Below are 27,851 nucleotides of genomic sequence, written 5' to 3' on the forward strand. Positions count from 1 at the left end.
CTAGACACATTTTAATTTCTCAGCTCACAATCACTCAACCCAGCATTCATACATGTCTATAGTAATGTGTTATGACCAACCTATTAGCATATTAAAAAGCAGAGACATTACTTTGCCAACAAAGTTCCGTCTAGTCAAGGCTGTGGTTTTTCCAGTGGTCACGTATGTAGGTGAGAGTTGGACTGTGAAGAAAGCTGGTCGCCGAAGAATTGATGCTTTTGAACTGTGGTGTTGGAGAAGACTCTTGAGAGTCCCTTGGACTGCAAGGAGATCCAACCAGTCCATTCTAAAAGAGATCAGTCCTGGGTGTTCATTGGAAGGATTGATGCTAAAGCTGAAACTCCAATATTTTGGCCACCTCATGCGAAGAGTTGACTCACTGGAAAAGACTCTGACGCTGGGACGGATTGGGGGCAGGAGGAGAAGGGGACAACAGAGAATGAGATGGCTGGATGGCATCACTGACTCGATGGACGTGAGTTTGAGTGAAATCCGGGAGTTGGTGATGGACAGGGAGGCCTGGCGTGTTGTGATTCATGGGGTCGCAAAGAGTCGGACACGACTGAGTGACTGAACTGAACTGAACTGAACTGATAGTAATGTGAAGTGCAATCTCGCTCAGTACTGATTTTGATGACATTGTTCTAGTTGCAGCAATTCTATTTTATTTTTTAATCACAATATTTATCCCTCGATGAATAATTTTTGAGCCATTGGTCCATTTTTGTGATTTGGGGATATAACACAACACAATAGAAACCATGAAAATTGCACATATAATGAAGGGAAACAATAACACGCACAGGAATATTATATGAAAATAGCACCACTGCCTGAATGTTAAACTACCGTCCTCGGAGCCCAGGGACAAGCTTTAGGAGCACAATTATAAGGAGATGGCAGGATTTCTGTGAAAGTCACTGGGATCAAATGTGTGAGCTGCATGGGTTTAAAATTGTTTCTTGTCTTTATTTTTCCCCTCTGAAACAGCATTTAGGAAACCTTTGGAGGTTTGTGGAGCACATTTTGAAAAACAACACTCTAAACCCCAGTTCTCCTAAGGTCTAAGTTGGAGCCCAGCTTAATGAATTTCATCATAACAGGTCCTTCTGGAGATCCCCAAACTTCCCAGTTCAAAAGGGTTTGGGACTCTATGGTGGATGGGGTGATAATTTGGGGCTTCCCCTCAAATCACATGGTCAACTGCCTCCCCTTCTGTTTTTCTAATTAAAATATCCACGTGGCCCGAGCACCTTATTGGAAGCAGCAGTAGGATCTGTCCAGACAGCGGATGGCCTGCTGTGTGTTGACTCCCAGCTCGGCACAGGCTCCATGTTGAGCGTTATGCTGAGAGAGGCGGCATTATAACAAGAATGACCTTATCTGGGGGCAGCGGGTGCCGGGGAGAGGAGTGCAAAGTGCTCTCCAGTCACCAACCATATGCAAACGATGTCCTCTTCAGTACATCCCAGGGCTTGTGAGAAGCATTTGTGTATCGCTTCACAAGCTGGGGAGTTCAGAAGTTACACTGCGAGTAAGGGGGACCCACTGAGGACGGATGAGCATGCGTGCCAGGCTTAGTCCTGTATTCTAGGAAGATCATCAGTGGTTAGTGGAGGAACAGAGTCTGGAGCCTGAGGCTTTTGTCCATGGATTTCTAGGTAGAAATTCCAAGTCAAGTCCTCAGGTTGCACAGCAGGGATCCTGTCCTGGGATTTCCAGCTGGAGCCTTGACAAGACCAATGCCTCCTCCCAGGCAAGGTGATTTGTGCAAACACACTGCATCCTCCCAAGGACAGAAAGCAGCTGATCCCAGCTCCCCTCACTTGGGATGCTTCTTCCCCATCAGGCCTGACTGGGGTGAGAGTAACAAGGCTAGGGAATCTCTCAGGGGAGAGCAGGTTCAAAGGCAAACAGGAGGTAGTTTCTTATCGGGCAAAAGCGGGAAGGCCAGGGAACTCTCAGATGAGACAATAGGACAATGGGAGGTAGTATCTTACTGGGCAACTTGGGGGTCTCCTGTCTCATTTTCTGGGACAGTCTGTTTGTTTGCTTCTTCCATCATTTCCTTGTACTGACGTTTGAAGAAACCAACCTGTTAAGGAGGAAGGAGAAAAAAAATCAGGAAGTCCAGCGGACAAGAAGAAAAGAGATGATGGAGAGGATCAGTGATCACCATTTCTGGAACCCTATGTTCCAGCACTATATTAGGAACTTTAAATTAACAGTGTCATTGAGACTCTGCCACGGTTCTGTGAGCTGGGTAGAACCACCTTCAGAATGAGAAACCAAGACCCATCATGGACCAAACACATGCCAATGGCCAAGGAAAGAATCAGTGGTGGCATCAACATCAAATCCAGGGCTTTCACGTTCTAATTTGCCTTCCAGGGAAACATGTAAAGAGGTGAAGAAGAGCGGAAAAGAAATGGAGACAGATTAGAGGAGGCTTGAGAATCAGACCGAAAGACATGGAGTCCACTGGGGACGGGTGATGTCACAGGTGGTTTCCCTGGTGGCTCAGCAGTAAAGAATTCACCAGCAATGCAGGAGACGGGGGTTCAATCCCTGGGTTGGGAAGATCCCCTGGGAGAAAGAAATGGCAACCCACTCCAGTATTCTTGCCTGGAAAATCCCATGGACAGAGGAACCTGGTGGGCTGCAGTCCATGGGGTAGCAAAAGAGTCAAACACGACTTAGCGACTAAACAACAACAATAGATGTCACAGGTGGGAAGGGATCTCTTTAGGAAGACTGTGGGCTTGACTCCATGGTGAGGTCTTTCTTACACTATAGGAAGAGTGGGATCAAATGCTGGTGGTGTCAGGAGTGGGATAAAAGCACTCACCTTGTACAGGAGGGCTGTGATGAGGGCCAGGAGCAGCAGTCCTCCCACAGAGCTGCCCACAATGAGGGGGATGGGGTTGTAGACCTCATACTTCTCCAGCACCATCTCTGTCTGGAGTGGAGATGACCCCATCAGAAAGGCTCAGGACTCCTGCTGTCCCAGACTCCTCCCAGGTCCCCTTGAACTCCCTCCCCTCCTTCATCAGGCTCCGCTCCAACGGGTGGGATACAGAAGGACTCATGGGCTTAGGAACTGCTGTCCTGCCTGGGGATCTCCATCCATCCTGCCTCTCTCCAGGCTTGCAAGCCCGCTACTCAGCATCACGGATTTAGCATCTGGAACTGTCTGACCAGCCCAGCCACTGCCTACCACATGGTCACTACCTGAGCTCTCAAAAATGTCTCCTGTCCTGGAAGCTGAGAATACACGAGTCTGTTGAAGGTGATTTCAGCCACGCTCACAACCAGCACCTTCTTCTGCTGTGTCTGCAAAAGAGAAGAGGAAAACTGGGAACTAGCTGTAGTTGGATGGGCAGGAGGGCTCGGGGATAGAGAAACGCCCTGGCTTGAGGTAGGCACAGACACATCAGGCTCCACCTGAATCTGGGAAGGGACTCTGCTCTTAGAGCTACACACCTGGCTGACCCAGCGGAAGCTGAGGTTGCCCTTCAGGATGAAGTCAAGTTCCTCCTGGACGCCGAAGGAGGGGATGTCACAGCGGAACCTCAGGCAGTCAGCGATGGAGCAGTCCTGGAGACAGAGAAGTGGCGTCAGGCCAGGGAAAGATGGGTTTGAAGGTAGAAGGCAGCATTCAACTGTCTGATTTGAGAGGAGCTGCCATGTTGGAGCTCAAGCAGGCTGTTCAGCAGACATCCATCTGATATAATACATATTCCTGAATCAAATCCCTCTGAAGTGTGGCTTCCAGTGGGAGACCACCCAGGGCCTTCTCACCAGGACAGGCTTCTTCTTAAAGTGGGTCAGGAAGTCAGACTCGGTGGGTGCTGTTCTCTCTGAAGAGCACTGAATGGAGGGGTTCTAGGAAAAAGTCACAGGGAGAAAGCAAGTGAGGGGTCATCAGGGACTCACGAAGACCGAGGAGTCCAGGCAGGGCTTCCCTGGTGGCTCAGTGGTAAAGGATCCGCCCGCCAATGAGGGAGATGCAGGTTCGATCCCTGCATTGGGAAAGATCCCCTGGAGGAGGAAATGGCAACCCACTCCAGGATTCTTGCCTGGAAAATCCCACAGATAGGGGAGCCTGGTGGGCTACAGTCTATGGGGTCGCAAAAGAGTTGGACACGACTGAGCCACTAAAGAACAACAACCAAAAAACCACAGGGAGTCCAGGGAGAGGGCGTTAATGGAGGACCCACAGAGTCTTGTGAGTACCTGGGGGTTGAGGACCTCTATGTCTTTCCACACAGCCACCCGGTTCAGCTCCACGGGCACTGAGATGCCGATGCTGACAGGCAGCTCCCTCTGCCCCAGGTTATTCACCTGCACGGAGGGCGGTGAGGCCACGATCACGCCGAGCTCCCTGCCCTCCCGGATCTCGGGCTCCTGGGCCCCCCGCCCCAGGCCCCGCTCCCAAGTCACCACACGTGCCTGGTATCTGTGCTGGGCTTCCCTGCTGCCCTCTTCCTGTGAGGCTGAGAAGTTGAGGTACTTGGTGGATTGTTCGTGGCTGCGGGGAGAGGAGGCAGGGGCGGATGAGAAGTTCCATCAGGGCCTCCTGAGGAGACTCGGGGTTGGGGGGTGACAGGACGGGTGGTCAGAGGGCCCCCGGGCTGGTCGGGAGCGAGTAGCTGACTTGGGGTAACCAGAGGGTTCAGGGAGGTGGGCTGGGCTGCAGGCTGGGTGCAGGCTTCCTGCAGAGGCTGTCTGGAAAGGAGACCACCAGGGCAGCCAGGCAGGGGAGTGGGGTCCCAGGGACTGCTGAGAGCTCTGTCTGACCCAGGGGGAGGGGCCAGGGCCTGACCTCTCTGTGCCTGGCTCTTCCTTCCGGGCCTCTGTGGACTCGGAGGAGGCCAGATGGGCGGGTGGGACACGACGAAGGTGGAGGGAGACTCAGGCTGAGTCTACTGGACCCACCCCTTCTGGCTCCCTGGGGTCTTCCCTGGGGCCCGTCTCTCCTGTTTCCCCAGTTTTTCTTTCTTCCTTCCTTCCTTTCTCCCTCCCTCCCTCTCTCTTGTTCTACCTTTCTGCTTGTGAGCTCTTAGTTCCTTGACCAGGGATCAAACCTGCTGCCTTGGCAATGAAACCTCAGAGTCTTAGCCACAGGACCACCAGAGAATTCCCTCCTCAGCTTTTCTGGGCCTGGGGTTTGGAGGCAGGGGTGGGCCCAACACAGACTCTCCACTGGGTATCAGTGTAACCACACCTCGAAGCTGCCCTCGGGCCCCAGCCTGGCCCCTCACCAGGGGGGCTGCTCTCACTTCCGTGCCCCTTCCCCTGCCCCACTCCACTCCTTGCATACTTGCCCTTCACCTGCACCAAAGGACTTCAAACCCTCACTCCCACTCTGAAGAGTCACCCTTCTCTAAGCAGGGCCCCTCCAAAACACCCCAGCTGGTCCTGGGGCCTCTATTAAATGTGGGCTAGAATGATAATGACATCATAATTATTATTCTCAATAGCCACAAAAAGCATTTGATTGATTAGTAAGTGCTGCTAGCGGTATCATCTACTTATTAAAAGGGAGCGATAAAACTTAAATTTGGGGGACTTCCCTGGTGGTCCAGTGGGTAAGAATCCACTTTCCAATGCAGGGGACCGGGGAACTAAGATCCCACATGCCATGGGGCCACTAAGCCCGTGAGCTGCGACTAGAGAAAGCCTGAGCACCGCAACGAAGACCCAGCACGGTCAAAATAAAACAAAACAAACAAACTTAAACTTGGCAGAGGTTCAGCTCCTACAGAGAGAGAGAATTCCCCACGCCCCACTGCCTGATGGGTGAGGACCCCTTGGAGGTCGTGGTGTGGCACCTGCTGATCACGGTGTAGACGGCATACTTCACGGGGAGCTCCAGCTGGAAGGTGGTCTTGCTTGTCTTGGGGCTGTTATTCTCACTGGAAAAAGAGGACCCCAGCTGGCAAGTTCCTTAGGGGAGGAGACTGAGAGGGAGGGGCGCTGCCCTTGGCCTGGCCCAGCTCACCTGCTCACATTGGCGGCAAGAAGCAGCTTGTCTCCCAGGGTGGCCGTGGGGGAGACGTGAAAGGTAACTGTGAAGGTGATCTGGGAGGAGGCAGAAATGGGAGGAGGTCACCAACGAGTGGGACTGTGTGGGGCCGGGGAGGAGGCGTGGGCAGAAGCGAGGCTAACCTGGGCACCCTCAGGGAAGATGAGGTGGCTGACGCCACAGCGGGTGCTTCGGGTGCCCTGGGTCCCAGCGGGGGCGCTGTCACAGGTCAGGCGCAGGGAACGCGACTGCAGATGGTTCTGGGAAAGCACAGATGAACTAAGGTAGGTGAGAACTTGTTAGTGTCCCGACAAAACTATACAGAAGTGACAGTTACCTGCAATTTACCTTAAGGTTATGTTTTGTTTTAAATTTTGGGGCTTCCCTGGTGGTCCAGTGGTTGAGAAGCTGCCTTGCAATGCAGGGGACACAGGTTTGATCCCTGATCCTGGAAGATTCCATATGCCTCAGGGCAACTAAGCCTATGTAATACTGAGTCTGTGCTCTGGAGTCCAGGAACCACAACTACTGGGGCCCTGGGGCCCTAGATCCCATGCTCCACAACAAGAGAAGCCACTGCAATGAGAATCCCAAGCACCTCAAATACAGAGTAGCCCCGATCACTGTAATAAGAGAAAAGCCCTCCCACAGCAACGAAGACCCAGCACAGCCAAAAATAAAGAAATTGGTGTGACTTAAAAATTTTTAAAAAATCCTTAAACACTGTCTGGTCAAACTTCCTCTTAAGGTAGAAAACCCAGATTTATTGTTAATAGCATTTCCCCTTTTTTTAATTCACAGTTCTTTTTAAAAGATTTGCATTATGAAAATTTCAAATCTACTGAAAAGTGGAAAGACAAGGTAAATCATACCACGGGACTGAAGTGACTTAGCAGCAGCAGCAACCCCCATCACTCAGATTAAATTACCAACATTTTTCTACTCTGTTTTGTTCACCTGTTTTCCACTTTTTCTCCCCTGAATTATTTAAAGCACATTCCTAATATCACATACTTTCGATCTGGAAAGACTTCAGTGTATACCACCAACAGATAAAGGCATTTTTTAACATAAGCACAAGACTCAACAAAATCAACAATAACTCCTGAAGATCAGCTGATATCCAAGTCATGTTGCTGCTGCTGCTAAGTCACTTCAGTTGTGTCCGACTCTGTGTAACCCCATAGACGGAAGTCATTCTAAATTGTATCCAAAAATGTGAATGCTATAGCTCATTTTTAGAAGCAATGTCTGGTACTTCCTTGGTGGTCCAGTGATTGTGACTCTACACTCCCAACGCAGAGGGCCTGGATTCAATCCCTGGTCAGGGAAGTAGATCCCATATGCCACAAATAAGACCCAGTGTAGCCAAATAAATATTTTTAAAAAGTAAATAAAGCTCTATCCGAAAAAGGTCCACACATGGCATCTAGTTGGTGTGTCTAGAAGTACCTCCAGTGATAGGATGTTCGCCCTCACAAGGAAGCTGGAGTTTGTCATTCCTAGACAAACATTCCTAGAAATACCTTCATCATGTATTTCTTCAGGCATTGATCAAAGTAAGCTTCCATTGGGAAGACTGGCTTAAGAGACACATGGGAGAACAACCAAACATAAAATGTGGATCTAGTTTAAATGCTGGTTCAAATAAACCACTTAAAAGGATATATTTGAGACAACTAAGGAAATTTGATTATGGTCTAAATACCAAGAAATTATTCATTTCATTGGGTGTGATCATGGCTATGGGGTCATGTAAGACAGTTCTACTGTCCAGAACAGTGAAACAGGAAGATGTGTGATGACAGGGTGTCTGGGATTGGTTTTAAAATATTTAAACCAAGAGGGGGTAAAAACAGGTGAAACAATGTAAGAAAATGCTGATGATTGTTGAATCTGGGCAATAATTTAGGAGGAGGTTTGTTGAACCACTCTCTTCTTTCGTAAATGCTTAACACAATTTTTCATAATAAAATGTTTGTTAAAAATCTCTCTTTGACTCCCTGTGGTCCTGGTTCTGTCTTCTAGAACAGGGATTGCCATATGGCAGCACCAATTTGTATAAATAAAGTTTTATTGGGAAGATGGCGGAGGAATAGGACAGGGCGGCCACTTTCCCCCCAACAAAATCAACAAAAGAACATTTGAACGCTGAGTAAATCCCACAAAAAATCTTCTGAATACCGGCAGAGGACATCAGGCACTCAGAAAAGCAGCCCATAGTCGTTGAAAGGAGGTAGGAAATAGATAAAAAGATAAAAAGAGAGACAAAAGAGGGAGGGACGGAGCTCCCTCCCGGGAAGGGAGGATTAAAAAAAAAAAAAGAGGAAGTTTCCAAACACCTGGAAACACTGGCGAGTGGATCCTCAGAGGGCCGCATAACTGGGAGACAAAAGACATAAATAATTAAAACTCACAGACTAAGTGCCCAGAGGAAACTCTCAACGGAGAAGCTGCGCAGACTCCCGCGCCCCTCACTAGCAGGCGGGGGCTGGGCAGGGAGGCGCCGGCAGCAGCGCTCAGAGGGAGAGCCAGCGGCGGCGGTGCTTAGAGGGAGAGCAGGCGCCCGCGCTTGGAGGGAGAGCCGGCGCCCGCGCGTAGAGGGAGAGCCGGCGCCCGCGCTTGGAGGGAGAGCCGGCGCCCGCGCGTAGAGGGAGAGCCGGCGCCCGCGCTTGGAGGGAGAGCCGGCGCCCGCGCTTGGAGGGAGAACCGGGCTTGGGCGCCCCAGCCCCCGCCGACGCGGGCGGGGAGGGCAGCCAGCGCCGGGGCGGGGGCAGCCGCGGCCCCAGAGAGGCTTCCCGTGCCAAGCTGCAGGCAAGCTTCCTTGCTGGCCAGGACTTCTTGGGTTCGGGCCGGTCGATATCCACCTGAGAAACTGCACCGGTTGTACTCCCAGAAAACCGAGCGGCGGGGACCGGGAAGGCGATAAGTTGCAGCGACTGCGCTCGCCAAACATCTGGTCACCTGAGCTGCTAGGACCGGGGAAGGCACAAAACGCAGGCCCAGCCAAGTCTGCCTTTGTCGAGTACCCGAGGACCTGAACCTGAGCCAATCAGACCTGGGAAGTACATGCAACCCAGCGCCAGCCGCGGACAGCTTGCAGCAGAGCAAACTAAAGCCTAAGCAGCATAAACAGGGAAAGCACACACGCCTCGAGCGGGAGCATTCCCAGTGTAGCCGAGACACCGCGAGCACTCCCCACAGACGCCAGGGGTATTTGTTAGTTGTTCCTCCCTCCCTACAGCAGGACTGAATAGGAGAGCCTGGGGGAAAAAAAAAAAAAAAGTGTCCACCACCGCATCCTGGAGTCAGGACGGTAATTAGACACTGAGGAGACCAGAAAACAGAAGAGGGAGAAGCCTTGAGCCTCCTGCAAGAATAAGACTGAAAACCAGAGGCAGAGGCTTAAGGCCAAATCCTGAGAACACCAGAGATCTCCGGTTCCAGAGAACATTAATTGATAGGTACTCATCAAAGGCCTCCATACATACACTGAAACCAGGCACCACCCAAGGGTCAACAAGTTTCAGTGAAAGACATACTACGCAAGCTATCCAGCAACACAGGAGAATAGCACTGAACTTCAATATACAGGCTGCCCAAAGCCACCCCAAACCCACGGACATCTCAAACTCATTATTGGACACTTCCTTGCACTCCAGAGAGAAGAAATCCAGTTCCACCCACCAGAACATCTACTCAAGCTTCCCTAACCAGGGAACCTTGGCAAGTCACCCATCCAACCCCACACATAACGAGGCAACTACATAATAAAGAGAACTCCACAGACTGTCAGAAGACAGAAAGGCCACCCGAACACAGCAATATAAGCAAGATGAAGAGGCAGAGAAATACCCAACAAGTAAAGGAACAGGATAAATGCCCACCAACACAAACAAAAGAGGAAGATATAGGGAACCTACCCGATAAAGAATTTCGAATTTTAATTGTGAAAATGATTCAAAATCTGGAAAGCAAAATGGAGTTACAGATAAATAAACTGGAGAAAAGGATGGAGAAGATGGAAGAAATGTTCAATAAAGAATTAGAGGAAATAAAAAAGAGTCAATATACAATGAATAATACAATAGACGAGATCAAAAACACTCTCGAGGGCACAAACAGTAGAATAACGGAGGCAGAAGACAGGATAAGCGAGCTAGAAGATAGAATTGTAGAAATAAATGAAACAGAGACGGAAAAAGAAAAACGAATTAAAAGAAATGAGCACAATATTAAAGACATATGGGACAATATTAAATGCCCCAACATTCGAATCATAGGAGTCCCAGAAGAAGAAGACAAAAAGAAAGACCATGAGAGAACACTCGAGGAGATAATAGTTGAAAATTTCCCTAAAATGGGGAAGGAAATAATCACCCAAGTCCAAGAAACACAGAGAGCCCCTAACAGGATAAACCCAAGGCGAAATACCCCAAGGCACATATTAATCAAATTAACAAAGATCAAACACAAAGAAAAAATATTACAAGCAGCAAGGGAAAAACAACAAATAACACACAAGGGGATCCCCATAAGGATAACAGCTGATCTTTCAGCAGAAACTCTTCAGGCCAGGAGGGAATGGCAAGACATACTTAAAGTGATGAAAGAAAATAACCTACAGCCCAGATTACTATACCCAGCAAGGATCTCATTCAAATGTGAAGGAGAAATCAAAAGCTTTACAGACAAGCAAAAGCTGAGAGAATTCAGCATCACCAAACCAGCTCTCCAACAAATACTAAAGGATCTTCTCTAGACTGGAAACACAGAAAGGGTATATAAACTTGAACCCAAACAATAATGAAAATGGCAACAGGATCATATTTATCAATAATCACCTTAAACGTAAATGGGTTGAATGCCCCAACCAAAAGACAAAGGCTGGTTGAATGGATACAAAAACAAGACCCCCTTATATGTTGTCTACAAGAGACCCACCTCAAATCGAGGGACACATACAGACTGAAAGTGAAGGGCTGGAAAAAGATATTCCACGCAAATAGAGACCAAAAGAAAGCAGGAGTAGCAATACTCATATCAGATAAAATTGATTTTAAAACAAAGGCTGTGAAAAGAGACAAAGAAGGAAACTACATAATGATCAAAGGATCAATCCAAGATGAAGATATAACGATTCTAAATATTTATGCACCCAACATTGGAGCACTGCAATATGTAAAACAATTACTAACAATTATGAAAGGGGAAATTAACAATAACACAATAATAGTGGGAGATTTTAATACCCCACTTACATCTATGGATAGATCAACTAAACAGAAAATTAACAAAGAAACACAAACTTTAAATGATACAATAGACCAGTTAGACCTAATAGATATCTATAGGACATTTCACCCCAAAACAATGAACTTCACCTTTTTCTCAAGCGCACACAGAACCTTTTCCAGGATAGATCACATCCTGGGCCATAAATCCAGCCTTGGTAAATTCAAAAAAATTGAAATCATTCCAAGCATCTTTTCTGACCACAATGCAGTAAGACTAGATCTCAATTACGGGAGAAAAACTATTAAAAATGCCAACATATGGAGGCTGAACAACACGCTGCTGAATAATGAACAAATCATAGAAGAAATCAAAAGAGAAATTAAAATATGCATAGAAATGAATGAAAATGAAAACACAACAACCCAAAACCTCTGGGACACTGTAAAAGCAGTGCTAAGGGGGAAGTTCATAGCAATACAGGCACACCTCAAGAAACAAGAAAAAAGTCAACTAAATAACCTAACTCTACATCTAAAGAAACTAGAAAAGGAAGAAATGGAGAACCCCAGGGTTAGCAGAAGGAAAGAAATCATAAAAATTAGGGCAGAGATAAATGCAAAAGAAACAAAAGAGACCATAGCAAAAATCAACAAAGCCAAAAGCTGGTTCTTTGAGAAGGTAAATAAAATTGACAAACCACTAGCCAGACTTATCAAGAAAGAAAGGGAGAAGAACCAAATCAATAAAATTAGAAATGAAAAGGGAGAAATCACAACTGACAACACAGAAATACAAAGGATTATTAGAGAATACTATCAGCAATTATATGGCAATAAAATGAATAACTTGGAAGAAATGGACAAATTCCTAGAAAAGTACACCTTGCCAAAACTGAACCAGGAAGAAATAGAAAATCTGAACAGACCCATCACAAGCACGGAAATAGAGGAAGTAATCGGAAAGCTTCCAGCAAACAAAAGCCCAGGTCCAGACGGCTTCACAGCTGAATTCTACCAAAAATTTAGTGAAGAGCTAACACCTATTCTACTCAAACTCTTTCAGAAAATTGCTGAGGAAGGAAAACTTCCAAACTCATTCTATGAGGCCACTATCACCCTAATCCCAAAACCTGGTAAAGATCCCACAAAAAAAGAAAACTACAGGCCAATATCACTGATGAACATAGATGCAAAAATCCTTAACAAAATTCTAGCAATCAGAATCCAACAACATATTAAAAAGATCATACATCATGACCAAGTGGGCTTTATCCCAGGAATGCAAGGATTCTTCAATATCCGCAAATCAATCAACGTAATACACCACATTAACAAACTGAAAAATAAAAATCATATGATTATCTCAATAGATGCAGAGAAAGCCTTTGACAAAATACAATATCCATTTATGATAAAAACTCTCCAGAAAGTGGGAATAGAAGGGACATATCTCAACATAATAAAAGCTATATACGACAAACCCATAGCAAACATTATCCTCAGTGGTGAAAAACTGAAAGCATTTCCCCTAAAGTCAGGAACAAGACAAGGGTGCCCACTCTCACCACTACTATTCAACATAGTTCTGGAAGTTTTGGCTACAGCAATCAGAGCAGAAAAAGACATAAAAGGAATACAAATTGGAAAAGAAGAAGTAAAACTTTCACTGTTCGCTGATGACATGATCCTCTACACAGAAAACCCTAAAGACTCTACCAGAAAACTACTAGAGCTAATCAATGAATACAGTAAAGTTGCAGGATATAAAATGAACACACAGAAATCCCTTGCATTCCTATACACTAATAATGAGAAAATAGAAAGAGACATTAAAGAAACTATTCCATTCACTGTTGCAATGAAAAGAATTAAATACTTAGGAATATATCTACCTAAGGAAACAAAAGACTTGTACATAGAAAACTACAAAACACTAGTGAAAGTAATCAAAGAGGACACTAATAGATGGAGAAATATACCGTGTTCGTGGATTGGAAGAATAAATATTGTGAAAATGAGTATACTACCCAAAGTAATTTATACATTCAATGCAATCCCTATCAAGCTACCAACGATATTTTTCACAGAATTAGAACAAATAATCTCACAGTTTGTATGGAAATACAAAAAACCTCGAATAGCCAAAGCAATCTTGAAGAAGAAAAATGGAACTGGAGGAATTAACCTGCCAGACTTCAGGCTCTACTACAAAGCCACAGTCATCAAGACAGTATGGTACTGGCATAAAGACAGAAATATAGATCAATGGAACAAAATAGAAAGCCCAGAGATAAACCCACGCACCTATGGACACCTTATCTTTGACAAAGGAGGCAAGAATATAAAATGGACAAAAGACAGTCTCTTTAACAAGTGGTGCTGGGAAAACTGGTCAGCCACTTGTAAAAGAATGAAATTAGAACACTTCCTAACACCATACACAAAAATAAACTCAAAATGGATTAGAGAGCTAAATGTAAGGCCAGATACTATAAAACTCCTAGAGGAGAACGTAGGCAAAACACTCTCTGACATAAATCACAGCAGGATCCTCCAAGACCCACCTCCCAGAATATTGGAAATAAAAGCAAAAATAAACAAATGGGACCTAATTAAAATCAAAAGCTTCTGCACAGCAAAAGAAACTCTAAGCAAGGTGAAAAGACAGCCTTCAGAATGGGAGAAAATAATAGCAAATGAAGCAACTGATAAAGGATTAATCTCCAAAATATACAAGCAGCTCCTGCAGCTCAATTCCAGAAAACTAAGTGACCCAATCAAAAAATGGGCCAAAGAACTAAACAGACATTTCTCCAAAGAAGACATTAAGATGGCTAACAAACACATGAAAAAATGCTCAACATCCCTCATAATCAGAGAAATGCAAATCAAAACCACAATGAGATACCATTTCACACCAGTCAGAATGGCTGCTATCCAAAAGTCTACATGCAATAAATGCTGGAGAGGGTGTGGAGAGAAAGGAACCCTCTTACACTGTTGGTGGGAATGCAAACTAGTACAGCCACTTTGGAGAACAGTGTGGAGATTCCTCAAAAAACTGGAAATAGAACTGCCATATGATCCAGCAATTGCACTCCTGGGCATACACACCGAGGAAACCAGAATTGAAAGAGACACATGTACGCCAATGTTCATTGCAGCACTGTTTATAATAGCCAGGGCATGGAAGCAACCTAGATGTCCATCTGCAGATGAATGGATAAGAAAGCTTTGGTACATATACACAATGGAGTATTTTTCAGCCATCAAGAAAAATGCATTTGAATCAGTTTTAATGAGGTGGATGAAATTGGAGCCAATTATACAGAGTGAAGTAAGCCAGAAAGAAAAACATCAATATAGTATACTGACGCATATATATGGAATTTAGAAAGATGGAAACCTGAAACCTGTGTACGAGACTGCAAAAGAGACATAGACATATAGAACAGTCTTTGGGACTCTGTGGGAGAGGGTGAAGGTGGGATGATTGGGGAGAATGGCATTGTAGCATGTATATTAGCATATGTGACCAGTCCAGGTTCGACGCATGATGCAGGATGCCTGGGGCTGGTGCAGGGGAATGACATGGGGGGAGGATATGGGGAGGAGGGAGGTGGGAGGGGGGTTCGGGAGGGAGAGCACATGTACACCTGGGGCGGATTCATGTCAATGTATCGCAAAACCAACCAATATATTAATGAAAGGTAATTTGCCTCCAATAAAATAAATTAAAATTAAAAAAAAAAAAAGTTTTATTGGAACACAGCCATGCTCATTCATACACATATTGCCAATGGCTGCTTTCACTTTACATCAGCAAGAATGAAGACATTGTGTGGCCCACAAAACTGAAATATCTATTCTCCAGCCCTTTATGGATAAAGTGTGCCAAGCTCTGATCTAGAGTAACCAATAAGTCCAACTCATTATTCCACAGGACAGTATTTTATTTAATTTTTTCTTTTCTATTTTATTTTCTGAGCCATAAGGCTTTTGGAATCTTAGTTTTCCCCGACCAGGGATTGAACTTGGGCCATGGCAGTGAAAAACCCTGTGTTCTAACCACTGAACCACCAGGGAATTCCCCAGAACAGTGTTTTAAAATATTTGAAGGCTGAGATATGTTCTCCTTTGAAACAGAAATAGTTATACCATGTGTAATACAAAGAAATAAAAGACAGGGTCCCTGCGCTCCTCACATTAGTATCCTCCTGGGAACTGATTCCTGACAGTCATTCTTAAAATGCCAGGCTCAGAGCTGAACACAGAATGAATTGAAGCATGCCACAGCAAACACAACCACATCCATCTAACCGTGATTAGTCCAGCCCTCTTGGCTTTCAAGAATGCTAAACAGATGAAGACCTGCCTGAGCATTGAGCCCAACACAGGAGTCTCTGCTGGCCCCCTGCCATCAGCCTTTCCTTCCCCAGAGGGGACAGTACCTGGCCCCCGGTCACACGTCGGTAAGACAACCCTGGAGGGTAGAAGAAGGTGACTGCAGTTCCATAGGAGTCCTCACCATCATTCCATACTCTCACTTTCAAGTTCAGCTCCAGGTTACTCCCCACGATCAGGGTCTTCAAGCTAACATTGGGGCAGAGGCGAGAAGGTGATTCTGTGACGGAGGCTGAAAATGGGGTGGGGATGAAATGCAGAGTGGGAAAGTGGGGGGAGAGACAGGGACAGTGTGTCTGGGTCCAGAGCCCTGGGTAGAGACGTTAGGAAGAGCCAGGGACAGGAGCCCTAGGTTCCGGGGAGCGGGGGTTGGGGAACCAGGGTAGGTCTAAGAGGCTGGACACTCACTCTGAGACCCCAAAGGAGATGCTGAGGTCATCCTGGCAGACGTGATCCGCGCCACAGTTCTTCTCAAAGGGGAGCTGAGAGGGAAGGCAAAGCAGGGTTTTCCCTCAAGATCTAGAGTCCACCCCCTCCAACCCCTCTGGGAAAGGCCAACCCCAGGACTCACAGAGGTTGTGAAGTATCTCTGGGCGTCCACTGCCAGCATAGGCTGGAGGTTTCTTAGGCTAGAGATGGGCTTGCCCACCAGGGAGAAGTTGAGACGCAAGATGATGGGGGTCACTGAGTCCTCCACACATTCCTGGGGGATGGATACAGGAGGAAGCAAGAAACGCACCCTCACAGCCACCAGCTGCATCCTGTCTCCTCATTCGTAAAATGGAGTAACAATGGCACCAACCCACAGCCCCTCATAAACGCTCATCACTAGGATCTGCATGTGGAAACCCTGCTGTGGTTGTCCTTCATCTTGAGCATCCTTCCCCCAGCCTCCCATGGGCTCCCTCACTCTACTCAAGGTCTCCCCAGACTGTTCCCCATAGCCCCCTGAAATCCTCTCTGTTCTCTCTCCAGCTTTATCTCTCTTTCATCACTATTATCTATTACCTAGGAATATTATCGACATCTATTATCTAGGAATTTGATTCGCTTCTGATCTTCCCCCACAGCTCCCCCTGATCACGATCGTTTTGTCCAATGCTGGCTCCCTGGTGTCGAGGACAGGACCTGTCTCGATAAAAGAGTGGCTGGATAAAAGAATCCCAGCCCAATGCCCCATGGCTCTCTGAAGCAGCCGAAGGCTTCTACCTGAAATCCAGCCGTGTAGCCTCTGGCTGATGCAACCAACCTCATCCATCCTTCTTCACTCCCTGAGTCGTTCAGCTAACCTATGTTAAGCCCTTCCTGATTTCCACTTGCCATTTGGGGGCGGAGCCAAGACGAGGACCAGAACACATCCCTGCGTCCCTCCCACCAGCCTCAGAGTTGCCTCCCTCTCCAGGACCCCTCACCGGAAGGAGCAACCTCACAGCCTCGCAGTGCTGCTTCAGCCCCAGCTCTCGAACACGGGTCAGATTGCGAGTTCTCGACTCTTGGAAGATGGCACGAGGACTCAGGCGGCCAGGGTCAAGGGTTAGGTCAAAGGTCACAATGCTTTGGAGGTTAACTGTAGGGGAAAGTGGGGGATGGAAAAGGCTGCGAGAGAAAGAGGAACTCCCCAAGTGGGCAAGGGGCAAGGGAGGAGACAGGAGCCTTGGGCCTGGGGACTCCCAGGGTCAGGTCATCCTGGGTCAGGGGGCAAACGACTCACCCAGCTGGTTCTTGGAACTTTGGGAAACATGGAGGCAGATAATGGCCTCGCCCAGATCATGGGGAGAGGTCATCGGCTGCTGACACTCATACACAGACCTGGCAATCTCTGCGGGTGTGATGTGAATGTTCGCCCACATCTTGAGCACAGGTCTGGTCCTGTGGGCAGAACACTGAGCTGAGGACAAGCCCCTGGTTCTGGTAGGACAACCAGGGAGGGTGGTTAGAGAGGCTGGTGCTCTCACAGACCTGGGACCACCCAGGGGGTATGTGTTCTCACCTGAGCAGCAATGCGTGCCCCTGGGCCCCCACGGCCAAGTCTGCCAGTCCATCCTGGGTGAGGTCCTGACCCCCGCTCAGCGACTGCCCGAAATACTGGAGGCTGGGGGAGAGCTGGGCGCCTGTGACCCGCTGGCCAGAGAGGGAGCGGCAAATCAGGTTGTTGTTATTGTTTAGTCGTGTCTGACTCTTTTGCGACCCCATGGGCTATAGCCCACTGGGATCTTCTGTCCATGGGATTTCCCAGGCAAGAAGAGTGGAATGGGTTGCCATTTCTTTCTCCAGGGGATCTTCCTGACCCAGGGATCCAGCCCGCCTCTCCTGAATCAGCAGGTGAGTTCTTCACCACTGAGTCGCCAGGGAAACCCAAGGCAGGTTGAGGGTGAGAAAAATAAGTTGAACAGAAGCAACAAGAGGGACAGGGAAGAGGGGATGAGGGAGACAGAATGAAGGGGTGAGCTGTAAAAAAAGACAACTCCGAGAAGTACCTAAAAAGAGGAAGTGGGAGTAGAGAAACAGTGACTAGAGACAAAAGATTTCTAGGACATAAATGAAGAAGCGGAGCTAGAAAGACTGGCCTGGTGACCTGACCTTCCTTCATTCACTTGGCTAGTTTATCTTGGGTTCCTATTCTGGCTCCTTCACTTATGAGCCATGAGATCTTAGGCCAGGAGTCAGTCTTTCTGTAGCTCAGTTTCCTCATCCCTCATCTAGGATGATAACACCTCGGAGCACTAAGCGAACTAATTCATAGAGTTCTTAGAACAGCACCTGGCATGTGGTCACCACTCAGTAACTTACCATGATGAGTATCAGAGCTAGAAGGGTCCCTCAGCAGCCACCCCCATGTCCCTCATTCTCCTCTACCCCTTGCCCCTGACAACCAATAATCCACTTTCTGACTGTGTGGATTTGCCTATTCTGGACATTTCATGTAAACAGAATCACACAATATGTGGTCCTTTGATGGATCTAGCTTCTTTCACTAAGCGTAATGCTTTCAGGGTGCATCCATGTTGGAGCATGTTGCTGACACATGCAGCATGTGGCAGTGTTTCATTCTTTTCGTGGCTGAATAATATGCCACTGAGTGGGTACATCACATTCTCTTTACCTGTTCAACAGTGGATGGGCATTCTGATTATTTCCCCCTTTTGGTTGTTACATATAACACTAATATAAACAATCATGTGTAACTTTTTTGTGTATGGACATGTTTTTAATTCTCTTGGGTGGAACTTCCGGGTCACCCAGTAACTCTAGTTTAACCTTTTGAAGAGCTGTTTTCCAAAGTAGCTGCATCATTTTACATTCCCACTTACAGGGGTTGAGTATGCCACATACTTTCACACCCTCATCAATGCTTGTTATCATCTGTCTTTCTGATTCCAACCATCCTAGTAGGTGTGAAGTGATGTTTCATTGTGGTTTTGACTTCCTGATAACTGATAACTAATGACTGAACATCTTCTTACATGTGAATTGATCCTTTGTATATCACCTTTGAAGAAAAGTCTTTTCAGATCTTTTGCTTATTTTTTTAACTGAGACTTCCTTAACTTTTGCCCTCCCTTCTCAGCCTGGCCCACCCAGTGAAGGGCTCCTGCCTATGGGTATCTGGTGGCAGGAAACAATAAAGTCATAACATCCAGGGAGATGAAGGGGTAGGCGGACAGGCAAACTGAGGCTCCCAGAACTAAACAGATTGGCAAAGCGAGCCAGATAGAGGTGGAGCACCCAGTCAGAGACAAGAGGTTGGAATCTCCCTCACCACGATTCTTGATCCACTATAAACCTTGGACAGGTCAAGGCATTTCTCTTCTCCATGCCCCAGATTTCGTCTTTAAAATGTCTTTGCTAATGCCTGGCCTATGTATGGGGTAAAACTGCTAGGGGATGAAAAGACTTGGGTGGAGAAAGTATCAAGTCACATACAAAGTAATGTTAGTCGCTCAGTTGTGTCCAACTCTTTGTGACCCAGTGGAGTGTAGCCCACCAGGCTCCTCTGTCCATGGAATTCTCCAGGCAAGAGTACTGGAGTGGGTTGCCTTTTCCTTCTCCAGGGGATCTTCCCAACCCAGGAATCAAACCCAGGGATCAAATCTCTTGCATTGCAGGAAGATTCATTACCATCTGAGCCACCAAGAATCTGCCTATACAAATTAAAGAATTACCAATGTTTCCATTTCCAAAGCTCCACAGATTTTGCTTGATGCCTACTACGTGCCCAGTTCTAAGCAAAAGAGGTAAGATGAGGGAAAGAAGAATTTTCCAGGTGGCAGTGTCAAAGACAGGAAGGTGCCAGCAGGAGGTTTTGTGGCAGCAGGGACTGTGACCAAGACTCACCTGGCTGTGGGAGGGGCTGATGCCCAGCTCTGAGGTTCCATGGAACAGGTAGACAGCACCCTGGTTCTCCTGCTCTCCCGGGGCCCCAATGACCACATCCGCCAGTCTGTCCCCATTCACATCCCCCAGCGCTGTCAGGGCTGCCCCAAAGCGACCCCAGGGGTGGCCCGGCTCCCCTCGCAGGACAGCATCACACTGCCACTTAGCTCTCTGCAGAAAGAAAATAGTGTCAGGTCCCACCCCAGGCGACCCCTCCACCCACACCCAGACCCCACCCAGCCCGGGTCTCATCACTACTCACCCCCCGGGGAAAGGGGCACACGGACACCTGGCCCCCCTGGGTCTGCTCGTAGAAATGGGGGGCCCCGATGAGGACCAGGTCGGAGCTACTATCTCCATTCACGTCCACGGAGCAGAGGGAGGCCCCGAAGTAGGAGCCGATCTGGATGGAGGGCAGAGTCGGGAGTCATCCTGTCTGCCCTCTGCCAGGGGCACGCCCCCTGGGCCAGGTCCCGCCTCTCCCCAGACACCCACACCTCCCACACAGGCCCTGCACCCCCTTCCTCTCCTCCTTCTCTGCCCCTGGAGACCCCCTCCACACTCAACCTGGGTCCCTGTGACTTCAGCCTTCGGCCTCCACTGCCTGGACGCCTGGGTGAAGAGGACTGCCTTCCCCGTGTGCTGATGGCGGGGGGCCCCCAGGATCAGGCTCTGCTCCCCCCTCCAGAGGGCCAGCTCTGTGGAGTAACCTGAAGGGGCCAGGGCTCAGCACCGAGGCTTTCCCAGCCCCGTTACCTCATCCCCCACCCCCGGGCCCCTGCCCTCCCCAGGCAGCCCATCTCCTGCCCAGCCCCCAACCGCAGCCTTGTCTCACCCAGGTAAGAGTCCCTCATGTCCACGTGCTCCTGGGACATGTTGATGAAGATGGCGTTCTTATTTTGAGGGTACAGGAAGGCACCTCCAGACCAGCTGAAGCTCCCCACAGCCCCCAGAACCGGTCCATCCTGGGAGGAAAGGATTCCAGGGTGAGCAGCTGGGAAGAAGACAGCCTATTCTGAAGAAATATTCTGACTCCGCCCACTGATCGGATGCCCACTCTTGCCTTCCCTCCTCCGTCTCTGCTGAACCCTACATCAATGGGCTGAAAGGGGTCCCACTCACAGTCGTGAACACAGCACTGAAGCCCTCCTGAGACATCTCCAATTCGAAGGAACTACTGCTTATGGTCTGCGTACCTGGGGAAAGGTATGACACCTAGGTTCTATGGGGGAAAGACAAGCTTTGCTAAGTTCAAGGAGAATCTCATCTTTAAGAGGATCTCATGTGTGTGCTGTGTGCTAGATCGCTTCAGTCGTCTCCGATGCTATGTGACCCCATGTACTGTAGCCTGCCAGGCTCCTCAATGCATGGGATTCTCCAGACAAGAATAGTGGAGTGGGTTGCCATGCCCTCCTCCAGGGGGTCTTCTTGACCCAGGGATCAAACCCACGTCTTCTGTGGCTCCTGAGTTGCAAGCGGATTCTTTACCGCTGAGTCACTGAGGAAGCCCAAGAGGATCTCATGTTGGAGCCTAAATACCCAAAGGGAGGAACTGGCCCACGGCAAAGGAGTCCAGGTTCTAGAAAAAAAGGATTTATAGGTGAGGGCTTCTGAAGCGAGAAATTCCACCTCTGACTTACCCTCAATGGCAAAAATCTTCTCTTTCAGTTGTTTCTGAATGTCTCGCAAAGCATCAAAGTTCTCCACTTGAAATACATGCTCTTCAGAGGGTGTGGAGGCAATGTCGATTAATTCTTGAAAGGAATTTCTGTATCGAAATGCTGATCCCACCTGTCCCCAGCAAAGACCAACTCAGTGAAAATAATCCGAACTATAACATGCCTGCTGGATGCTGGGCTGCTCCAGTAACCCTGCAAGGTTAATATAATTACAGCCCGCGAACAGGCAAGAAAAATGAGGCTCAGACAGCATGGAGGAGTTTAAAGAAAAGGATGCCCCCCAGGCTGGGACAAAGTTTTCATCCTGAAGGCAGAAGAAGCTAAGAGAACTGGGGGCTTCTGTCCTTGAAAGGGAAGTTGCCTTAAGAAGACCTGAGGGGAGGAGGCAGAGTAAGGGCATCCCGCTATCCTACCCCAATTGCATAGCGGATGATGCCGGCGGCCTCAGCCGAGGGAATGACATCCTTGTAATCCAGTTTTTCTGTTTTCTCCCCATCGGTGATGACGATGAGGATTTTGGAGGCATCTTCTCGGGCCCCGTAGGCGGCACTGAGCAGTCGATCTCTGTCAGAGAAGATGAGGGTCCAGAGGCCAGTGAACAGAGCCGCTGCTTGGCCCCTGATGCCTTTGTGAGGACGAGGGGATGCTCTGTCCCACCCGGAGGCCCCTGGCTTGGTCAGGAGACCACAGACTGAATTTCAGTGCCCACCTCTCCCTTCCTCACCGAGACAGAAGGGGCCCTGAAGGAGGACTCAGATGCTTTAGGGGAGGACAGAGTCAGGACTCACGTGATCAATCGGATGGCTGAGGCCGTGAACGTCAGCCCGCCCAGCTGCTGGACGGAATTCAGGTTTAGTGGGTCTGAGCTGGTAGCGAAGTCTTTGAAAGTGAAGTGCTCCTTGAACTTGTTGGAGAACTGCACTAGGGAGAACTGGGAGGACCGAGCAGCGTTGAGGGTCAGGCCGAGGCCACGCCCCTCGTGGCTCCTCCCACAAGCCTCCTCCGGGGCGGGGCGGGGGCGGGGCTACACCCGAGCCTTCCCTCCCGTGGGGGCACACCTGGGAGCTGGGACGCTGGAACTGGCTCATCACGGCCTTCACGAAGTTCAACATTTTCTCAAAATCTCTGGAGGAGATGCTGCCTGAGCCGTCGATCAGAAAGGCGATGTCCTGATCCTGCCTTGGGCACTCTGGGGGAGGAGATGGCACCAGTCCCCAGAGGGACACTCACAAAGTCCGGGTCTCCTGGCCACAAGACGAGGAGTTTCCCTCCCAGGAGCTGCCCTGACTCCTGCCTGGAACAGGGTTCCTCGGTCCGTCTCCCAAAGTCTCTAAAGAGGCCACATCTGTGATTCAGCTGCTCACCCCTGGTTGATTCAGTTTAGTTCAAAAAAGTGACAATTCGTCCAGTCCAGATGGTGAGAGGCTGGGGCCGCTCCTTCTGCCTCGACTGTCCGTGCCCCTCCCCCGGGCCTTTCTCCACCTTCTATCCCACCGTCTCCACTGTCCAGCAATAAAAGGACACTGCTCCAGCCCCTGGCTCAGGGTCAGCACCAAACTACTTTTGTTAAATATATAAACAAAATCCATCCTCAGAAGAGACAGCTCGGGGATTTCCCTGGTGGACCAGTGGTTAAGAATCTGCCTGCCAATACAGGAGACACGGTTAGATCCCTGGTCCTGGAAGATCCCACATGCTGTGGGGCAACTAAGCCTGCACAACGCAGTTACTGAAGCCGGTGCATCCTAGAGGCCGTGATCCACAACAAGAGAAGCCGCGGAAACTGAGAAGCCTATGCACTGCCACAGAGTAGCACCACCCTCCCCCACCTCCTCGCCACGCCCCCACCCTCCCCGCCGCCGCCCCGCCCCCGCCCGCCACGACTAGAGAAAGTTCTTGAGCAGCAATGAAGACCCAGGGCAGACAAAAATAACATAAATACTAAATCAATAATTTTTTAAAAAAAAGAAGAGGGAGTCCCGCTTGACTTGGCTCTCTGATGGAGATTCCTGTTTAGCCCCTAGCTTCCTCCTTCTGCCCCTGAGGCTTCCCAGCAGAAAGAGGGGTGTCCTGGTGGAAGCCCAGGGGCCTAGGAGGTGTTGGGAGGGGCACCCCAGTCAAGGCCCCGGATGTCAGTCTCCCCAGGGGCCTGGGTGTGAATGTGAAACCAAGAAGGGGCCTTGGTCTGCCCCAGGTGGGGTCTGAGAAGCTTACTGTTTCACCTCCTCATCCCCCATCCCCATCAGCACAGGGGAAGCCGGGTCCTCAACCTGTACTCACACACACATGTATACATACACCACACACACAAACATACATATAACACACAAACATACATACAACACACACAAATATATAGACACATACACACACTCGTACACATACATATCAACACACACAAACATACACAACATGCACAAACACATATATACATACATCACACTCATACACACACAAACACGCATGAAAACATACAACATGCACAAATACATGTAAACATCACACACATATACATACACACAGATGAATAAACATACACACAACACACACAAATACATGCATACATTACATACACATACACACACATAAAAACACACATACACACAACACACACACAAACATACATAAATATATATATACATCACTCTTATACACATACATATACAGACATGCGTGTACACATATACACACATATACAAACATACACACACATACAGGCACACTGCCCAGACTGCCTGTATCCTCATTACCCTTTCCCAGCCTGCTGCACAAATCAATTGGTTATATACCACAGGGTACAATGGGTGAAAATAAACGTCCTTCACTCTAAAAATTGTAGCAGCTGGCATAAACTGAGCCCTCACCACTGAGGCACTGTGCTAAACCCTGGCCGTGGACCATCTGTGTTATTCACAGTGTCAGATGTGCTATTATTCCCATCAAACAGACAAGGGCATCGAAGCTCAGAGAGAGAAAGGCCCTAGAAACACCCTGCACTGGGACAGTGATGAGGCAGGTGTAAAAGCAGGTGGTGACCTCTCCAGGCATGTTTGGAATCACTGTGCCCTCCAGCGAAATTTTTTTTTTTCTGGATCCCTCTGGTTTATCCACTCTGGTAAGAGTGTTCCTGGCCCCACGGCAAGCCCCTGTCAGATGTGGGTAGGTTCCTCAAAGGACTCAGTGGCCCCAAACACACCCTGCAGGGCAGCCGGGATCCTCTCATCCTGCCGGAACGGGGAGGTCAGCAGAAAGCAGATCCCGGTCAAGTGCATGTTCTCTTGGCATGTGTGGTGCACAGTGGGGCCACAGGCCTGGGGACAGAGGGGCTTGGTGGGAAGGGTTGTCCCTGCTACCGTCACACCCTCCTGTCCCAGCACCTCCACCCTGCACGAGACCCCCAGCACTAGAGCCCCAGGTCCCCACGCGTTCTCTCAGGATGCTCCCGTGACCCAGGGCAACTCACCAGCAGCCGAAAGGGGTTGGTGGTGGCCGCCATGGACAGCCCCAGGGACATGTTCACAGCCTCTGGAGGCACTGAGAGCACAGATGTATGCACAGTTACCTTCAGGTCAGAGGAGGCAGGGGGCACCTCAACTCTGGGAGATGAAGAGGTCTGACAGGTGAAGGGAGTTTTCAGGTCTTGATGGAGCTATGGGGGCGCAGGGGTGGGATGGGAGGGGAGACTGTGGGAGGGTCAGGAGGCCTGTCTGAGGCTCAGGGTCTGCAGACAGAGCTGAAGTCAGGGAGTGAGTCTCCTGTGTTCCCCACAGACCCACAGAGCATGGGAGCCCGAACCTGGGTGCCAGCCATGGGCAGCCACTCACCCTGCAGAGGGATGGCCTCACACCTGCCTATGCTGTAGTTGCACCAGTAGAGGCCGCCTGTTTGATTGGCAGCCTTTACCTCCTGAGGGGCTCCAACCACCAGCCTGGGGGGAAAAAGAACATGGCCGCTAAGGTCAGTTTGCTTTCCCTCTCTAAGCCTCAGTTTCCTCATCTGTAAAGTGGAGATTAATAACAATTTAAATTCCACATGAGAGAGATTTTGGTTTCTTTCGTTCTCTAGTATATGTCTGGCTCCTGAGACATATAGTAATAGATGTTCAGTAAACACTTGTTGAGTGGTGGCTTCCAACATCATATGGTTGCTGTGAGGATGAAATCAGTGCCCGTCCAAAGGTGCCTGGCACTTAGTGATTGCTCAATTAGAAAATGAAGTTAGCTGTGGTCATTGACATGGCAAGATGTCCTTTCTTCAGTCCAGTTCTTCATAGCCTTAGGGGAAATTGCCATGGTAGGTAGAGCAGAGTTTGTGAATAAAGGGAGGGATGTGGGGAGAGACCAGCCCTGAGTAGGGAAGGAGTTTATGAAAGCCAAAGACACCACACTGTCCTCACCATTGGTCATATTGGACCACACTGTGTCCAAACCCAGGGCTGTCCACACGGAAGGTTGTCGGTTGCTCTGTGTCCAAGTTGAAGCAGAGAGAGGACACCGGGGCTGGGAAGGAAGGTGAGGAGACAGCTTTGAGGAAGGGTCTCCCACCTTCCCCATCTTCCTGGCTCCCAGGCAACCTCCCCCCACGATCCCCTCCAGGCATGATGCCCCAGCATTTCCTGGGCTTCTCGACCCCCAGGCTCAGGCGTCTCTCGGCCCTGTTTGCCTCCTTCAGATGGTCCAGAGATAGCTGTTCCTCCACTAGTCTGCTATCAAGTTTCAGTTCTCCATTTCCACAGAGCAACGCCCAAATAGACCTCTTTCCCCATACCTCCCTCAGGGCTCCCATGAAGGAGAATTCAGAAAACTTGGGGCCAAACAGATGCGGGGGACAGAGCACACGATTGACTTGTTCTGCCTCCTTGAGACACTTCTGCATTGTCCAGGTAACTGGCCTCTCTTCCAGCATTTTCTCTTGAACACCCCTAAAATTGATTCAGTATCCTCTTGACCACAAACCCCAGATCCTCAACCTGGTATAACTCCAGATCCCTCCCCTGAAGTCTGAGTTCGAAAAGTGCATTCTTGGCTCTCTCCCTAGCTCGACCCCCATGTTCTCCTCCCCATCGTGACCCTCGGCTTACCCATCAACAGGAAGAGAACAACCCGGGTCCCGGTCATGACAAGAAGGTCAGATGTGGGCATCAGAGCACTTGACCCCCAAAGGGAAGAGCTGGACCAAGATGCTAAGGAAGCCAGTGAGCAGAGAGAGGCTCAGGAGGCCAGACGCAGAGAGGGAAGTCGTCAGCATGACTCAGAGGTGGGGGGTGGAGAATACAGCTGAAATAAGCAGAGAAAGGGGCAGGCAGCCCACACACACTGTGTCCAGGAGTCTTACTAAGCAGAGATGATATGACTCGCTTCTCTTGTCTCTGCGACCTAGGCTGCGATGGATGCCAATCTCCTGCCCCACCCTACCTCTCCCATGTTCCCTTATTTTACAGAAGAAAGTTTCCCCCGACCTTGAAATGTCAATGAACCAGGGCATGGGAAAGGTTAGATGCCAGGGTGTCTTCAGACCCCTGAGAGAGGCTCTGGGAAGAATCCTCCACTTTGGACCTGGAAACCTCTGGGCCCAGGAGTCAAGCCTCTGGACCCTAGGATGTAGGCAGAGTGGATATTTGTTCATCATTTGTTTATCATTTATTCAGCAAATCTAATTTGAAGCTGATTGTACAAGTCATCTCTCAGCAGAATGGGAAAACACAAACCACAAGGCCCCAGCTTTCGTGTCAGTGGAGCAGGCAAACATGTCAACAGCAAGACATTGCTGTGAGAGGAGAAGATACTCATTGGTCACAGGGTATCATACTCAGATTGAAAGGGTGTGAAGTTTCAGGAAAACTTCCTGGAAGAGGTGACACTTGATCTGAGTCTTGCAAGTCACTGACCAGAGGGGAACATATTTCAGAAGGAGTGGCCAAATGTAGAAGAGACACGAGATAAGAGGGCTTCTTAGGACATCCGTGGTGGAAACCAGCAAGTGGGAGGTGGGAAGCGGCAAAAGATGTGGTCAGTCGGGGAGGTGGGGGAAGCGGAAGTGGGCCTCAGGCCTGGAAAGCCCCCGTGAGGCCTGGCAGTTTTATCTTGAGGACAGAGGGAGGCACAGAATCAAATTACAAAGGCTGAGATC

The 27,851-nt window shown here is 49.0% G+C and overlaps 1 protein-coding gene across 2 annotated transcripts; it reads right to left on the reverse strand.

Annotated features, from left to right (window-relative positions):
• LOC129545566 (integrin alpha-X) lies at positions 1-26,953 on the reverse strand. Of its 2 annotated transcripts, XM_088832933.1 has the most exons (31): positions 26,803-26,953; positions 26,119-26,221; positions 25,547-25,650; positions 25,186-25,256; positions 24,919-25,033; positions 22,781-22,911; positions 22,511-22,653; positions 22,136-22,286; positions 21,684-21,834; positions 21,166-21,239; positions 20,879-21,008; positions 20,611-20,753; positions 20,306-20,446; positions 20,005-20,214; positions 17,660-17,790; positions 17,381-17,538; positions 17,082-17,236; positions 16,241-16,372; positions 16,078-16,151; positions 15,717-15,858; positions 6,172-6,288; positions 6,005-6,084; positions 5,835-5,918; positions 4,453-4,531; positions 4,237-4,344; positions 3,802-3,885; positions 3,484-3,597; positions 3,232-3,333; positions 2,849-2,959; positions 2,001-2,095; positions 1-1,855 (listed from the first exon to the last, which is right to left on the reverse strand). In XM_088832933.1, the coding sequence occupies exons 1-31, from the start codon at positions 26,861-26,863 to the stop codon at positions 1,846-1,848; spliced, it is 3,504 nt and encodes a 1,167-aa protein (XP_088689059.1). In that variant the 5' UTR covers positions 26,864-26,953; the 3' UTR covers positions 1-1,845. The 2 variants fall into 2 exon arrangements, with proteins under 2 accessions (XP_088689059.1, XP_055265901.2); XM_055409926.2 differs by having other exon boundaries at positions 1-2,095.
• Positions 26,954-27,851: the final 898 nt, after the last annotated feature.

Source organism: Moschus berezovskii, chromosome 27 (assembly GCF_049115385.1).
Source record: "Moschus berezovskii isolate FMDL1 chromosome 27, NW_MosBer_1.0, whole genome shotgun sequence".
In the NCBI taxonomy this organism is placed as follows: Eukaryota; Metazoa; Chordata; class Mammalia; order Artiodactyla; family Moschidae; genus Moschus; species Moschus berezovskii.

Coding starts and splice junctions, on each gene's coding strand:
- LOC129545566 (XM_088832933.1), bottom strand. CDS start 26,863: ATGCCCACATCTGACCTTCTTGTCATGACCGGGACCCGGGTTGTTCTC. Junction 20,754..20,878: donor CATGAGGGACTCTTACCTGG/GTGAGACAAGGC, acceptor TGGCCCCTTCAG/GTTACTCCACAGAGCTGGCC. Junction 3,886..4,236: donor TAGAGGTCCTCAACCCCCAG/GTACTCACAAGA, acceptor ACTTTTTCCTAG/AACCCCTCCATTCAGTGCTC.